We start from the raw sequence: 15,843 nt of genomic DNA on the forward strand, positions 1-15,843 counted from the left end.
TACGGACCTCCTGCAATTATGCCAACGAACATGACATTCAGCACAATGTTGCTCACCTCTTTCAGTTGGGTATAGGGCTGGTTCAGGGGTATGGGGATGGACAGAGAGGACTGCCAGGCCTGAAGATGCATCTGTTGGGCCTGGCATCAGGCAGGGGCAGGAGCGTGTGATTGAGTATCAATCGTTTGCTAAAAGTTTGTCTACATTGATTAAATGTCAGCTAAAAGAGGGACGAAATGTAAACACTCAGAATTTTCTTTGAAGGTATTAAGTACAGGTAACGAACGTTAGGGGTGCAAAAGTAGCCTATTTCACTATGGACTAAGCTAACAGGTTAATTTCCACCACTCACGGACTACACCCACCTTCCTTTTAGAAAAATTGGGTAACATACTCTGTTGCACTCCTTTTTCTCTTCTTTTCTTTTGGTGTTAGGCAACAAGAATCTCTTAAGTAACCGGAGACATCTTTTCCGCTCAACCGACACTCACTCTCAATTGACTATTGCTAGCAAGTACAGTTCGCGCCTGGTTTGGAAAGGACCGAACCATTTCATTTGGAGGGGTGCGCAATGCACAATGCAGAGGTTCACTGGATGTTTTCTTTTCGCCAAAAACAGGTAAATAGGATAGGTGGACGGGCCAAGAATGTACCGTTTTAAATAATTATTGTTTGAATAATTGAAAGTTGTTTTTACGTAATGTCCTAATATTTGTTTAGGGCCCCCGTCAGTCATGGGCCCTTAGAATCGTAACTCCCCAATACTCACCATCCACCAATTATTTTCTAAGCACACTGGGAAGAATGCAGGTCATGGTTCAGAAAACCGGTCAGTAGTGTCAGCGGGTTGTGAGAGCGTCTGGATGTACTGGCCAAGTAATGATAATGTAGTTTCTTCAGATAATCCACCGGACAGATGTTGCCTATCTTGGCTAAACCCCTACTACAAGGGAGAGAGTCCGACACCAAATGTTGAGTTTTTGTAGTGTAAAATGTTCTATAAAAAAGACACAACCAAGTACACAATTTGAACAATAAAGGTCAGATATTAACTTATTTACCCTTTAGCATTTTTATCCAGAGCAATTTAGAAACAATTAGGGCCTTATCCAAGACCATATTTTCACTAGTTGGTTGAGGTGGAATCAACATTTTGGTAATCAAAACACCATGCCCACCTCAGATTTCTGTTATCTGACCAGATTTGACAAAATGACTAGACTAGGGTCAGAGACTGATAGAACACACAGAAGTCAAAGGCCAAATCAAAATAATTTATTTTTTTTGGTGACATTTCATACAGAGTTCTAGAATTTAGTGTCTCAAACACTTAATCGATCCTTTGCTATATAACCATGTCGCCACCCGAACCCAAAATTTTAACAGAAAAATAACCCAAAACATGGAGAGAGAAAAAAAAAAACGCTATTCCTGTAGATTTTCGCAAGCCTATCAACATCATCATCACCATATGCTTCTAAAATGATTTCACATTACTTAAACAGTAAGATTATTTTTTAAACAAGTTAGTGCATTTATTTCATTACACTAGATCACTAGCTGCTCAGAACATAATGAAAAACAGCCTCTGTGATTGGTTAACTCATTTATAACAGCATTACTAGACCCAAAGTCAACGCATCAAGTATTTCTTTCAGCTGAAATCTCAAACAATATACAAATATGTTGTCTTATGCGTGATTCTTTGCCAATGAGACTTCACACACAACTTTGGGGAAACCAGCCTACCAAGATTGGAAAAAAGCGTTGCACAGTAGGATTAAAATAAATAAAATTTAAAAAGCAAATAATGTACAGTGAGTCCAAACTGCAAATACCTACGTCAATTTTCTGTCTTGGTTTTTCGTCAAATTTTAAACGGCAAACTCACCCTAAAGAAAGCACAAAACAATCTGTGGAGGTGGAGATGGATGCCTCCTTTTCTCTGGAAGTTCAGCCTGAGAACAAATACATTCCCCCCACACGCACCCCTCTGGTGAAAAGTTATATGGTACAGCATAGGCAACTACAACTACACATATTCATGTTCAGTTTAAATATCACTTAACCGACCTCACTGAGCCATTCCGACTCAAGAGAATGTTCCAAAGGGCATCTTATTGCATATTCAGGATACTACCTCCGACCAGATCCCTGGTCAAAACCAGTGTAATATATACAGAATAGGTTGCCGTTCGGAAGATAGGCCAAAGCTTTAACCCTACCAAATCAACTAAGATCATAGGCAACTGGAACATAGCACACGGAAATGGTCTGATGTTGTTAAAGCCCCCCCCCCCCCTCACTTGGCTGCCAAATGGATTATACAGGCTAGGTAAATCAAATGTCTCTGCTAACGGCGCTACAGACTATTTCTGAATCGGAAACTCCTAAACCAACTTTTTTCCTTTTTTTTTAACAATACACAAAGTTAAATTAGTTAGCTTCACCTGAATGTCCTGCCTTGATGTGGAGCAGAATCAACCAGATCTTGCGAGAACCATTCAGGTAAACTTGTTAACCGAGACAGAGTCGGGTTTGACTGAATCAAGCTTAACACCGGTCCCAGATCGGTTTGTTCTCGTCATCTCCATTGATGTGAATTTAAGAAAATCCCATAAAAAAAGTTAAGATGAGAGCAAAAGCCAACTGACACCCAGGTTACTTCAATGCATCTATTCCCTAGCCCCCCCCCCCCCCGCCAAAAAAAACATATCGCCTAAGCTACAAACCCACTGAGAATAGTACATTGTAAACAAAGCCTGACTGACTATCAGTATGCATGATCTGAATTTGTTAGAAGATGGAAAATCCAGACCTATCAGGAAATAAAGATGTCAAGAGATGAAACAACTTAAAATGAACAGCTTTGGACCAGGATTCTGCCATCTTGGCTAACACGCTGAGAAGTCGGAACCCGCCACGTGTTGCCTCACCACAAGTGGATCTTAGCTTAAAAGAAAACCAAAAAATTCTAATTTCACCATTCCTTCCTTCCACAAACCAGCCATATATATATGACATTCATACATAGGGCTCTGGACAGAAAAGAGAAAAAAACTAAACAGACATAAAACTGTAGCTTGATAATTACCAATATTTGAAAGTTCACTGGTAACCTAGATGAGCCAATCATTAACAAGGCTCAAATTATCTTAATTTCTCATAAGTAACCATTAGAGGGTCACCTCTAACTGCCTAATTTCAGGTAATTGATTCAGATTCTAGAACGTTAGAATCACAATCAGCTGTTCGTTTGTTCCGTGTAAATCAGTGCCAAGACAAACTAAACTGTAGCACTCTTTTCCAATCAGTTTGCTTAGCAACAATCAATGCATAAACAGACACGTCGATCAATCTAACCACCTTCTCAGCCATTCAACCTCGCCAAACATACACACAGGGGAAAAAAAAAAGGGGGAGAAAATATGTTTTCATCGTTGTTACATTGTTAGTGATCTCTCTGTATATGACATATATGCAGGTTCCTTTTCTTCTTTAGTGCATATGTTCTTTGCAGAGCAACATATATTGTTTAAAATGAAATGGTTGACCCCCTTTATACAGGGCCCAGCATCCCACTTGTCCTCATGGAGAGGAAAAGGAATCAGCCTCCAAATAAATCACATTTTAAAATCATTGATTTTAAATTTGACCAATTAATTTGTTACGAGGCTTAAATAAGATGTTTTTTTTTTTTTCCTTTTCGAAATTCCTCTCTGAAACACAAGTTTACACTGTCAGATGTTTCTCACTGGGCCCCTGTCTCCTGGACGTCTGGTTGTCTTCCGTCTTCACTTCATTATTGTCACTTCAGAAAGCTTCTCGTTATTGGGACGACTATCCAGGAGTCAGATTGGGAGGAGAGGTGGCTACTGTGATAAGGTTGTTGCTTTTATATGCATTTCATTTTTTGTAATATATTTATATATCCACGTATATATTTTTCATACTTCTTTTTTTGTGTGTTTTCATCATTCATATCAGAAGTTTTACTTTGGTGAAACCGGGGGGATGTTCTGCTCTTTGCCAGTATGTCCAGGCCCTCCTTGTGGAGAGCTGCGCCGCGCCGCTGGTGGACCCCGTCTTTGTTCGCGAAACTTGAGGCCCCCGGAGCCCCCCTGCCTGGGGGGTCCGTTGTTGCGGTAGTATCCCCCGTCCCGGTGTTCGCGTTCCCTGGGCCGGCTCTCCTTGCACTCCCAGCCCCCGTCCCGCTCCTTGTCCTGGGCCTTGTCCTGCCGGTCACCCCTGGGGGGGTCCACCGGGCCGGAGCCCGGTTCCTCTGCCTTGTTGACACGCAGCTCGCGCAGGGGCTGGCCAGGCGTGGAGGAGGCGGTGGGGGCTGGAGGGGCAGGAGGCGGGGCGCGCTGGCACACCTCGGCATAGCTTAGCTTGCGGGGCTCCTGAAATGAAAGAGAAAGAAAAGGACGGGGTAAAAGGAATACGAGTTAGAAGGAGCAGATGACAAACACAGGGAAGTGCGTGCAAGACGAGGAACCAACTAAGCTTCATCAGATGAAGTAATCCACCTCTAGACTGAACCCAACTAAGCTTCATCAGATGAATTAATCCACCTCTAGACTGAACCCAACTAAGCTTCATCAGATGAAGTAATCCACCTCTAGACTGAACCCAACTAAGCTTCATCAGATGAAGTAATCCACCTCTAGACTGAACCCATCACGCTGAACCAGGGACACCAGAGCTACGGCAGGATGCACAGCATCTTACCAGGGGTGCCGGGGTAGTGGTGACGGTGGAGGCCGGGGTTGTCTGTGCGGCTGCCAGGGGCGGAGTGCAGGACACTGGGGTCTGTTGGGGTCTGTGTCCGGACACAGCTTGCTGTATGGAGGGCGGGCCTGCCGGGTTGGGCCCGGAGGAAACAGGCGCGCTGGAGGGGGTCACTTTGGGGGCTGGGGGCTCGGCCAGCCTCTCTGTCTTCTCCCACTTCTTCTCCATATGTGGTGTGCTACCGGGAGAGGAAAACACAAAGCATGACCACACAGATGCAGACACACCGCTAGGAATACTGGCCTTAGCAGATCAGTAATATTAACCAGGTAAGCGGATTGTAAATTAGATGTGGTTGTCAATGATTCCCTGGCCAGAGGCATAAATTGCAAGACCACACCTAGCAAGACATGAATACAACTAAGAACACAATGTTCAAAGGAACAGGCAAGAGATCAATAAATCACACCCAGACATTAGACTATAGAAGATGATACAAACATAGGTGAAATGCTGCTCACCATATAAGGTGAGATAAGACACCACACACAAACAGTTCCTGGCAGGTAGAGAGATCAGGTAGCATCACAGCCAATATATATTTTTTAAGGAATGAGAAGTGATTAAGAGTCCCATCAGAGCATGAAGACCAGCGCATTGAGAAAGGGTCGTAACAATGGTGAGTATTGTAGGGGCCCCTAGTGACAAAGTGGATGGCGTTGTGCTAAATTACATCTAACTTACTGCGGTGACTTAGCAGCAACCCTGTAAATTACACAGCCAGAATCTAAGACCGGTAGGGCCAGACAGACATCTTTAAATTTGGGCACAGACCGTGGAAAATCTCAGCCTGGACACACCTTATAATAACATCTGCTTTTCTCATACTGGAACCCTGGTACTGCTAGAACCACACGGGACCAAACAAGAGCAAGAACCTAACCATGAGGTAAACCATGCAGAGCTAGACCTTTACTCTGCCTTACCTGGCGACGGGGGCGTGAGGCAGGGGGGCGGGGCTGTGGGCGGGGGGCCCGTAGGGGGGGACGGCGGGTTTGGCGGCAGGCAGAGCAGGACTGGAGACCGACGTGGTCTCCTCGTGAGCTGGGGGGACATTCACCTCCTTGTTGGACTCCTTACTGGCGTGTTCCGTCTACAGAAGGCGAACAGAGGAGGAGACATGAACGGCCCACACGCAACCCAGAGAAAGAGCCAGCTTGGGATTTGGACGCGTTCGTGCACATCGTCCACTGGGCACGTGCACATCGTCCACTGGACACGTGCACGACGGGACAGCAGAGTGACAGAAGGGTGTTACAGTAGTAACCATAGAAACCCAGTTTTCACCTTGTCTCGGTTGAGTCCTCGTACCACATCGGACATCCTGGTCTCCAGGACCGGCTCCCCCAGGGTGCTGATCACGCAACCCGGCAGCGGGGGGAAGTTGGTGGCGGCCAGGTCAAACTTGGGTGGCGGGGCCTTTACCTCGGCCAGGGGCAGCGGTTTCTGCAGGTGGCACAGAACCAGACGCCATTAGGAAAATCCAAACACCCTCAATTAGGAAACTCATTCTGTGCTGTCCATAACCAAACGCACCTTGAATAATGGACGTGAGGAAGCGAGCTCGCATAGAGAGACACGCGCCACCAGAACAAGTTAAAACAGAGCGGAGAACCGGTTTGTTCAAATTAAATATTTGACACAGAAACCACATTGTGTATTGTAGCGAGATGAATATTGTGGTGTTACCGTAATGCGCTCATCTTCTCTCCTTCGTCTCGTGCCTCTGTACGGTCCCCTCCTGTAACACAGGACAGGTTTGAAGAGACAGTACTGGAAGTCATGCAGTTCTCTAGCCTGGACGCTTTCAGTCTCCTTCTCAGACCTTCAGATCTCATAATCTTAGCGCTCATCGGGACAGGTGTGGGGGGGGATCACAGCTCAGGGCAAAGGAGGAGCACAGAGAGGAGGAGGAGGAGAACAGAAAGAGGAGAGAGCCCAAAGCCATTCACGCTCCGTAACCAGTTTTCCCTCCTGCGCATCAAGCTGTCATCACCAGGTTTGAGACGCCCAGGAGAAATTCATTTCAAAAACATTTCCCCTGCCACAGACAAAACACCCGGCCCAAAAGTGGCTGTAAAATGGCCCGCTCACCTTCCTCGTCCTGCCAGGCTCCCGTCATCATTGGGGTCTGAGGGCGTGGCGAGGTGTGGGAAGGCCGAGGTCACGTCTGGAGGCGTCTGGGTCTGTAGGGGACCGGGAGCCGTGGTGGCAGGGGGGGGCTGGGGACTCCGCAGGCCGGTCAAGCTCTCCAGGGGCACAGGGGTCACCGGTGTGGGGGTCACGTCGCCAGGCCTCCCGCCCGGGGGCTTCACATGGTTCCTAGAGGAAAGGAAAGCCAGTCAGACGGGGGTTTGGATAAATCTGGGCCACGATCATTTGACACCAACCCTACAAACTCTAACCCCTCTGTACAGAAAGTCTTATCACACGGTTTAACCAGAGTTTGGGTTTGGCATGACATCATAGTAAAATGTCACTTCCATTAGGTGTGCCCACTATTTATCTTTAGAAATATGTTTGGTTATTTAAGCCATGGCACACAGTTAACCATTCTACTCCTCCATCTGGCATAAGGTTACTCGCAAGTCATGCGGACATGACAATTGGTGGATTACATTTACCAGGAAAATATTTTTGGCCTACATCACCACTCCACCTAGCTACAGTGGCTGTCTTTTTCTTATATTCATCATGAAACCGATTGTCACAGGAATTTCCCACACCTGCTAAAAAAAAAACAACTAAAAAAAAAACTTTTCTTGATTACATTACAAAATGACCACATTACAGAAGTACAACTGTAATAATGAAACAGCTGTAATGAAACTTAGAGAAATTATTAAAATAAAGAAATGGAGAATGGTTAGTCAGGATGAGAGTAACAGTTAAATGACAAAATGCAGAGCTAGCTTGGTCACTGCAAATAGGGGTGACCAAACTAGCCCCCCCCCCAAACAGCAAAAAGTCATTGTTAGGTTGTAGTTTAGTGTTAGGAACAGCCCTAATCTGTAATCAATTGAGAAATCTGTCCCTCAGAGTTAAAGGTTTGGCCCAGTTGTAGATTCAGTCATTTGGCTGTAGACCATGGTAGGAGATGGGGATAGAAATGACCTGATATAAAGTGTGGTTATAAACTGGCACGAACAGTTATGAAGTGACCAAGCTGTCTGTAGTATGATAGATGAAGTGATGAAACTGATTGTATACAGTGTAAAGGCTGTACCTGAAGGCATTTATTACATTCTTTCTTGAATAGAGTGGCACACTGTGGGAACAGACAGTAAGACAACATGGGGTGAATTCAAAACCTTACCTTGGACTGGTTCACTCAATAACACCTATACATTCCAAATGCACAATCTGGGCTTCTACACAAGGACACTTATGCTTTTGTCACCAGGGCGGCTTTCGAATCCTGAATGCCGATTTGCTGAAAGCTGTGGTATATTGGCTACATACCACAGCCCCTCATGCCTTACTGCTTAATGTACGACAATAACTTACTATTCACTGCTCTAATTACGTGGATAAACTGTTCATAATGGCACAGCTGCACCTCAGGGAGTTTGTGATGTCCTGCCAAAGTACCACAGCTAAGTGCTCTGGGATGCCATGCGCCTTAAGAACAGCTCTTAGTAATGGTGTGTGTGTGTGTGTGTGTACACTCACACTACCTAGTGTCTTATTGCTTAATTAGACTACAATTACACAGACAAGCCTAGATTCAATTGTACATGCGTTAGTGAAGTGTCAGTAATTTCAGTCAAAAGTCACCAGAGCTAAACGGTTTTCAGAAAAGCGGGCATGAGCAAAAAGACAGACTGTTTGTGGGCATAACCTTAAATGGAGAAGAAAAACAATCGAGTAATGGTCTGAAAATGTGCGTGAGGCTGTAACCTTTTTGTTCTTTTACTAAGGAAACTAAGACCTTCATGTCATTAACGTTACAAGTGTTTAACCACAGAAACAGAGAGAGCGAGAGTTCTGAGAGAAAACCAAACCACACATCATCATACCGGTTTCTGTTGAAGGGACGAGTCATATTGAGGGAGTTGTTGCCACTCTTGTAGTGTCCAGGGGAACTGAATCCATTCACAAACCCACTGTTGGGAAACGGTGCCTGTAGAGGGAAGATGAAATGCATTAGTTCCTGCTGCCCACAACCCATACAGGTGCCTTAATGACCATTATCAACTATTTACCACAACCACATCAAGAGAGCAGTAAAAAGTGGCGATGTCATAAGCGTGTTATACAGCCTCAAAGACCACACTCATCAGCCAATCAGCATTCAGGATCCGACACATGTAGTTCACAGTCCCCTTTACAAAATTTGATGTCGAACATGCGACAACTAAACCCCTGTTAATTCTAAATTAACTCACACATAGACGCCGTCGTCACGAAACCACTCAAGTGCCCGAAAGGTGCACAGACACCGTATAACTTTGCGTGCATTCACCCCCACACCCCCCAGTCTTGACTAATAAAGTGCGAGTGACGCTGCTCACCAGCGGCGTCTCGAAGTAGGGCGTCGGGGAGGGCGCCCAGGTCTGCGGGACGATGCCATACAGGGGGTACTGCTGCTGGGGGCTGTACACATGGGGCATGTACAGGCTGGGGCTGTACTGGGACTGGTTCTGGTTCTGGGCAGTCGGCTGGGCCGCGTACACACTGCTGTCCATGCCGCGGTAGCCGTTCTTAGCGAAGAACGTGTTGATGGCCTTTATCCTCGCCTGGAGGGAAGAGTTTGGAGAGACTGAGATGCGCCGGAGCGGCCTTTCATTTCCAAGCGATTCACGAGCGTTGTGACGCAACTCACCATGATTGGTTTTCCCTGAAACGTTTTCACCTCCTCTCTTAAATATCTGTGCGCCTGAAGGAAGCGAGAATCAACATCAGTCAAAAGGCAACGCAAACAACAACCTAGACTTCAGCAAAATGGGTGTGAATAACCATCACCAAGCCCCGAGGACGCCCACCCTACCTGCTGAGCATCTGTGTCGGATTGGAATGTGATGTACCAGTTGTTGTTGTGGGCAAACTCCACACTAATCACCTTGGGACAGCTGTCACTTTTAAAAAGAGACTCCACCTCCTAAGGAATGACACGAGAACTGTTGACAAACATAAAAATACAAGCGAAGCAGAATGCCCTGGAATAGTGAGCGACTAAGGCGTTTCCATCAGGACAGGGGACGTTACCACTGTAGCACAGTTGTACACATGTAATGTTTGTGCTCCTGGTTAACAGTTAAGGTATCAAATATAACCATGTACAACTAAAGTACGTTGCCTGTTAACCACGATACAAACTTCGTTTAGTCATAACACGGTTGTGCATTCCTTACGTTCATATCATCGTAAAACCAGACAGCGTATTTCAGTTCTCACAAGGTTGTGCATTTGTAATTACGTGTTTATACCGTGGTTATAAGATCAGTGTATCACAGCTGTAACACAGGTTCAAAGGTCCCCAACATGGCCGTTACCTCGACGGGCGTCGTCTCAGGGACCTCCCTCAGAATGATGATGCAGCGTTTGTGATTAGGACGCACCTTCTCCCCTTTCTCGTCCACTTGTACCATCGGAGAGGCTAAGACGGAACCCAAACAACACGTCAGTCTCCGCGCCAGAATCTCGATCACGAACGACTAACACCCAGACACACAATGTTCCCCCTCGTGTAGCCCATCTAACCACAGGACCACACGCTCCTTATGCTGGCCACAGATTTGGATTGTCCTGCCAAGTCCAAGACCATGGGAGCTGGCAGGAAGACATACAGTGACGGAAGACGAATAAGATGGAGCTTCAGTCCCCTTACATCGAAGTACATCCAGGATGAGCTCCATGTCAGAGGTGAGGGCCTTGATGCTCTCCATACTGGCAATGGTCCACACGGGGACAAACTGGTCACTGTCCATCTGAGACATCAGATACAAGTCCTTGGACAGGTTCTCCCTGCACAGGAAATCAAGGTCAACGGTCATAATCCAGAAACACGCACGACCACACACATTTCCACCAGTCGTTTTAATATAATCATACGGTCATTCAGTTAGACATACTGCAACAAAACGCCCTGCACCCTTTAAAACCCGCTTCTCACAGTTGAAAACGTAACTCCGCTTTCCTGTCAAGACAACAACACTTAACCTGAACAACACATGTACTCACCTGGAGAAGTAGAACTCCAGCTCTTTCTTGAGGGACTCTCTTAGGTTCTCCGAGGAGATGGGCAGCTCATCGGTCAGCTTGGCCTCCCCTTCAAACCAACATGTTTTTTTCCCAAAAAAAAAAAAAAAAAAAAAATACACTTTATCAGTGAAAAACAGGCATACACGTGGCTACAACTGACACCCCTTAATGTAACAGTGCATTATGGCTAATGTAGTTCAGTTCGGTATACCTGAGGATCCAGTGGTTTCGGCGGGGACGAAGCCCACTTCTGGGGGATCCATGCCATTCACAGCAATCTCAGCCGCGGCTAAGGAACTACCGTCATCCAAGGACGTGAACGCAGCACTGAACAGTTTACTACCAGAGGGTAAAGGCTCAGAATAACCTGAACAGGAAATAGGATGGACTCTTAGGTAGATTCATCAGAGGAGAGGAAATGTTCACAAGTATCTATTGGCACTTGTGACCCCCCCCCCCCCACTACCAGATTGGAAAACAATATTTGGGTCCTAATATTCCGTATGTTGGGTCTTTATATAACAGATTAGGAATGTCCCAATCGGGTATACACTAATAATGTAAATATTGAGATAATCCGTTACATAATCATTTTTTGTACAGCAACATATATTCTAAAACAAAAGAAACCACTAAGTGACTTAAGGTTTGACCTTCTTAGAACAACTCCATATTGGCTCAGTGGAAACGGCAAATTAAGGGCGAACACATCAGACTGTCACATTCCGTCTCTCACCGTCGGTGATGTTAGCCTGGGACCACTGGGCTCCATCGGGCCCCTCCACATTGGACTCAGCAGGGGTCACTGCCACCTCCTGCCAAACCTTGGCATTGGGATTCAGACCGGCGCCCTTGGAGGTGACCTTGGAACGAAAGGCCAGGAAATACAATTTAATGTATGGATTTTTCCCCCCCTACATAAATAAAGAGGCTGCAGTCCAAGTCATCCCCAGACCCACAATGTGTATGTTACTGTGCATGTGTGTACCATAGGTCGCTGGCTCTCTTGCCCCATGTCAACATGAGGAAACTGACTCAAGATGACCCCCATTTCAATTTAAACATAGTGAAAGCAAAATAAAACCTTATCTGCTCAATTGATACTCGGATGTCAGTTTTAATTGAGCAGTCAAGTCTTTGGCATTTGAGAAAGCAGCTCGTTATATTTAACATAATATGCCATTATGTTAACATTACACAAAGGAACGGTAACGTTCGTGTAAATGGGATGGAAACCGAAAACAATCGCATTTGATATAAAAAATGTATTACAATTTTCTAAATATAGTAGAGGACCTACTTCGATGATTTAAATGTCAACAAAAATGCATGTTCAATGTTCTACAATGTAACCGCATCATAAAAGCTACATATATTACAGAACATCCATACTAACCCCGAAATTACACAGATGGCCCCCACAATCAAGTGGCTTCGTAAAGCTAGTGTAAAACAATTACAATCGGTGCAGATTCCCAAATCGAATGTTTTGTAACCATTGTATTTTATACAATAAGATCAAAATGCAAGGACACGCTACGCTGTCCACACTAATTCACGACTCGCGAGCATGTTGTCCGTCTCACATATCCTGAAAAATATACTTACCTCGAGCAATAAAATCATTTCGATGAACTTTTTTTTTGAAAACGCATACAATCTTCTAATGACAGCAAGTGCGAAATTTGAACTTGAAATCTTTTACTATCCGTAAATTGTTTTCTAAAGTTCAACATGTGGTTCTCTTCACTCAATGAACTCCGCCTACATCCGTGGCAGTGGGGCCCACATGTCTCCGCAGAGAGCGCGCTCTCTTCCGCACACTTACCGCCAACACAAACCCAGAATTTCTGTTGGCAGACAGCATTGTCAATCTCAAACCCAAGCAATAATTCCGTCTGTTGCTGCTACTTCATCCCGCTACCCTGCTGGTGAGCGCTATACAATTTCTGCCGATACTTGAGAGGCACGTGCCAGTTTCTCGCAGTCTCGCTTCCCCCTCCCCCGCCATGTTCGACAATCTATTGAGTTCGGAAATTAGTATTCTTTGCGAGAGCATCTGCTTAAGTTTCGCGTTTAAAGGACTTCACTAAGTGTCTTGGCACTAATCCAGAAAGGTGCAAAATTGGCTATCTAAGGTGGCTTGTTGATCTGTCAATAATGTTGGGTGGGTTTGACAGACAGTTATGTTAGCGGTTTCATGTCGTTTCACCATTACACCGTCAACTCCGCCAGCCAGAGCGACGCGACCCAAAAGTTTGTGTTAGAAATATGAAGATTGTGTTAGAAATATGAAGTAAAATCTGCCACACACCACTGGGGGTCGTCCCTGGTGACCACCTGCTACCAAAACGATCCACCCTTTTAGTCTACCCCCGGCAAGAGCAGCTGTCACACCTCAAAATAACTTGTACAGGATTTCGTAGTTTAAAAAATGATGGGGCAAAATAATTCCATTAAAAGGTCATTCCGTCCAGCGAAATAAATCGAATGATTCTGGACGTACTTGCAATAGCTGTTGGATCCATGTCCCCTAAGCCCAGCTGATGCTGACTGCTGGGCTGCATAGGCCGAATATCAGGCAAAATTCAGCTAGCTAAAGCATTAATTCAGGGAATTCGCTTACTGGTTTGGCTGCATATGTTAGTTTTTTTCAGCATACGTTCCCGCAGTCGCCAGTCCACGAACTAATCTGACACCTAGTTATGTCACTTCATAATGATTACTCAGCATACGACTTAGCTTGGCTTCTAGCAAATTAAATGGCTGCCAAACTAAGGTTATGCAGATAACGCCTGACTAGCTAACGTTAGCCGTCGGTGCGGGGACCCACTCATGATTACATGCTCTGGTCGAAAAATGAAAGAATAACGTACCTAACAATATATTGTGTTGTTTTTCACGCGCGGTAACTATCCAGAAAACTTTGAGGTGTAATAAAGAGACAGCAAATCAATCATTCATGCAAACATATGGCAAGAAATCGTCATAAAATATTAGATATCACTAGGTTGTTCGTTAACCGTCTTGAGCTATAAATAACCTAAACGAAGTGCTCGATGTCAATCTTACTGGTAGTAAACCGAAATCATGACAATATATTATTATTGGCCTCAACAGCCTACGATGACTGAAGCATCACCCTATTTAGGTACTGTGTAGTGTAAGTGCAATGGCAGGCGACAAATCGTGGTCCGTGTTGTGTGTAGGCTAGCTGACGTTAGCTTAGCAAGCTTGCAGGAGTAGAGGCCGCAACTCACCATGCCGCCTGACCCTCCCCCGATCCCGAGTGGTGTCTCGTCCTCCACGCAGGTCTCCGGTCCCGGATCAGCCTCCTCCTGCAACTGCGGCGGCTCTCCGCCCTGATCCGAACTCATCGGCCGCTCCTGGCTCACGTCTCCCCCGTGGTTTTCCTCCCAACCCCCCGGCCCGCTTGCCACCCCCTGGTCTCTCAAAAATGCCGGCTGCTGTCTACAATCAGTCCGATTATCTCCTACTAGACTCGTTTAGCCGACACCAAAAGCTAGCTAGCTAAATAGCCACGGCTAGCAAGTAAGCTACCTTACTTAGCTGACTAGCTAGCCCGCTAACTGTGAATCAACGTTTATGGATCAAACTTGCGCGTCAATATACCACAGGCGAAAACGAATCCAGACCATGACTCTATTTATACCTCTTTTGTCACTAATGTTTCTTCCCCAAAAAAATCAACAAGCGTCAAAGCCAAGAGGCGCATTCCTACCCGGGCGACCGAAGCGGACACTGGGGACACGCACCTTTCTAAAAGCAGGCAGACATTAGTGAAGTCCGCCACCGTCCCGACTCACACTGCGATTTCTAAATGACCTTTAGAACTTTAGCGGTACTTTCCGTTTCCGGTTGATTAACTTGAACCATAGACTTAAATAGACATTGCCTGTCTGTGGGCTGTGGCTGTCTGCTTCTGTGAGAATATGGGCTGTAATCAGGTATGATCATTGTATACTTCAAATATTCTTTGTCAGTGAGTTAATTATGGCACAAGGACAAGAAAAAAACATACTGAGCTTTCCTTTAATAGACAAACTTAGCACATATTATGTAAACAAGAAGTAGAACAGAACTTTTTTACATAATATTATAGTGTTGAAACTGTGTTAACGACTTAGAATTGACTCATCTATCCTCCATTTAATACACATTTTGTCTTTGTAAAGAACTAGGTACATTCACTAACGTATGTATGGACAGACTTTGAAAATGTGATGGGGGTGTCAGCAAGATGGCTAAAATGTAAATGTGAAAACAAGCAGTTTCTCAACTCCTGTTTGCTTTACACAACAAATGTAATTCCAATTAGCTTACCAACCTTGTGAATCGTTATTACAACTTGAATGCCAGTGGAGTACAGTCACATTTTGACTTTGTAAAGAACTAGGTGGAGTGCTAGATGTCCCTCCATTTACTGATGAGTGAGATTTCTAGTGTAATTTATTGTTTGATTCCTCTCAACAATGACCCAGTTGGAGTCATGGTATTCTTCTTTATCCCCATTTGAAGTCCCACACAGTTGACTATTTTTAAAATGGTGGGAGCCATGCTGTCTGTGCTGAAATGTTTTGACACCTGTCAATGTCTTTAAAACTTGTGGTCAGGCCAGTGGGTTAGACAGCGGTGTCTTTTCTTTCTTGAAATAATGCAACATTATTATGTTTTAGTAAGTTTAAGAGTTAACATAGTTTCTAAACTTTCGTAATGTTATTTTTTTTTTTTACTATCCAATAATTACTGTGTAAAGTATGATAATCACCATTTTAACAGAATTTTCACAAAAAGCATACACAATATAAGTCATATTCATCATCATCA

General features: G+C 44.9%; 1 protein-coding gene across 3 annotated transcripts; it reads right to left on the reverse strand.

Annotated features, from left to right (window-relative positions):
- Window positions 1-1,260: 1,260 nt before the first annotated feature.
- Window positions 1,261-14,815, reverse strand: LOC105023891 (la-related protein 4). 3 transcript variants are annotated; one of them, XM_029123941.2, is made up of 17 exons: window positions 14,256-14,815; window positions 11,732-11,858; window positions 11,207-11,362; window positions 10,975-11,062; window positions 10,622-10,758; window positions 10,287-10,390; window positions 9,782-9,892; window positions 9,617-9,670; window positions 9,306-9,530; window positions 8,811-8,914; window positions 8,018-8,059; window positions 6,886-7,113; window positions 6,481-6,532; window positions 6,079-6,237; window positions 5,718-5,884; window positions 4,732-4,969; window positions 1,261-4,403 (listed from the first exon to the last, which is right to left on the reverse strand). In XM_029123941.2, the coding sequence occupies exons 1-17, from the start codon at window positions 14,370-14,372 to the stop codon at window positions 3,993-3,995; spliced, it is 2,520 nt and encodes an 839-aa protein (XP_028979774.2). In that variant the 5' UTR covers window positions 14,373-14,815; the 3' UTR covers window positions 1,261-3,992. The 3 variants fall into 3 exon arrangements, with proteins under 3 accessions (XP_028979774.2, XP_028979776.2, XP_028979775.2); XM_029123943.2 differs by lacking the exon at window positions 14,256-14,815 and adding an exon at window positions 12,604-12,712; XM_029123942.2 differs by lacking the exon at window positions 8,018-8,059.
- Window positions 14,816-15,843: the final 1,028 nt, after the last annotated feature.

The sequence above is a fragment of the Esox lucius genome, chromosome 12 (genome assembly GCF_011004845.1).
Source record: "Esox lucius isolate fEsoLuc1 chromosome 12, fEsoLuc1.pri, whole genome shotgun sequence".
NCBI lineage: Eukaryota > Metazoa > Chordata > Actinopteri > Esociformes > Esocidae > Esox > Esox lucius.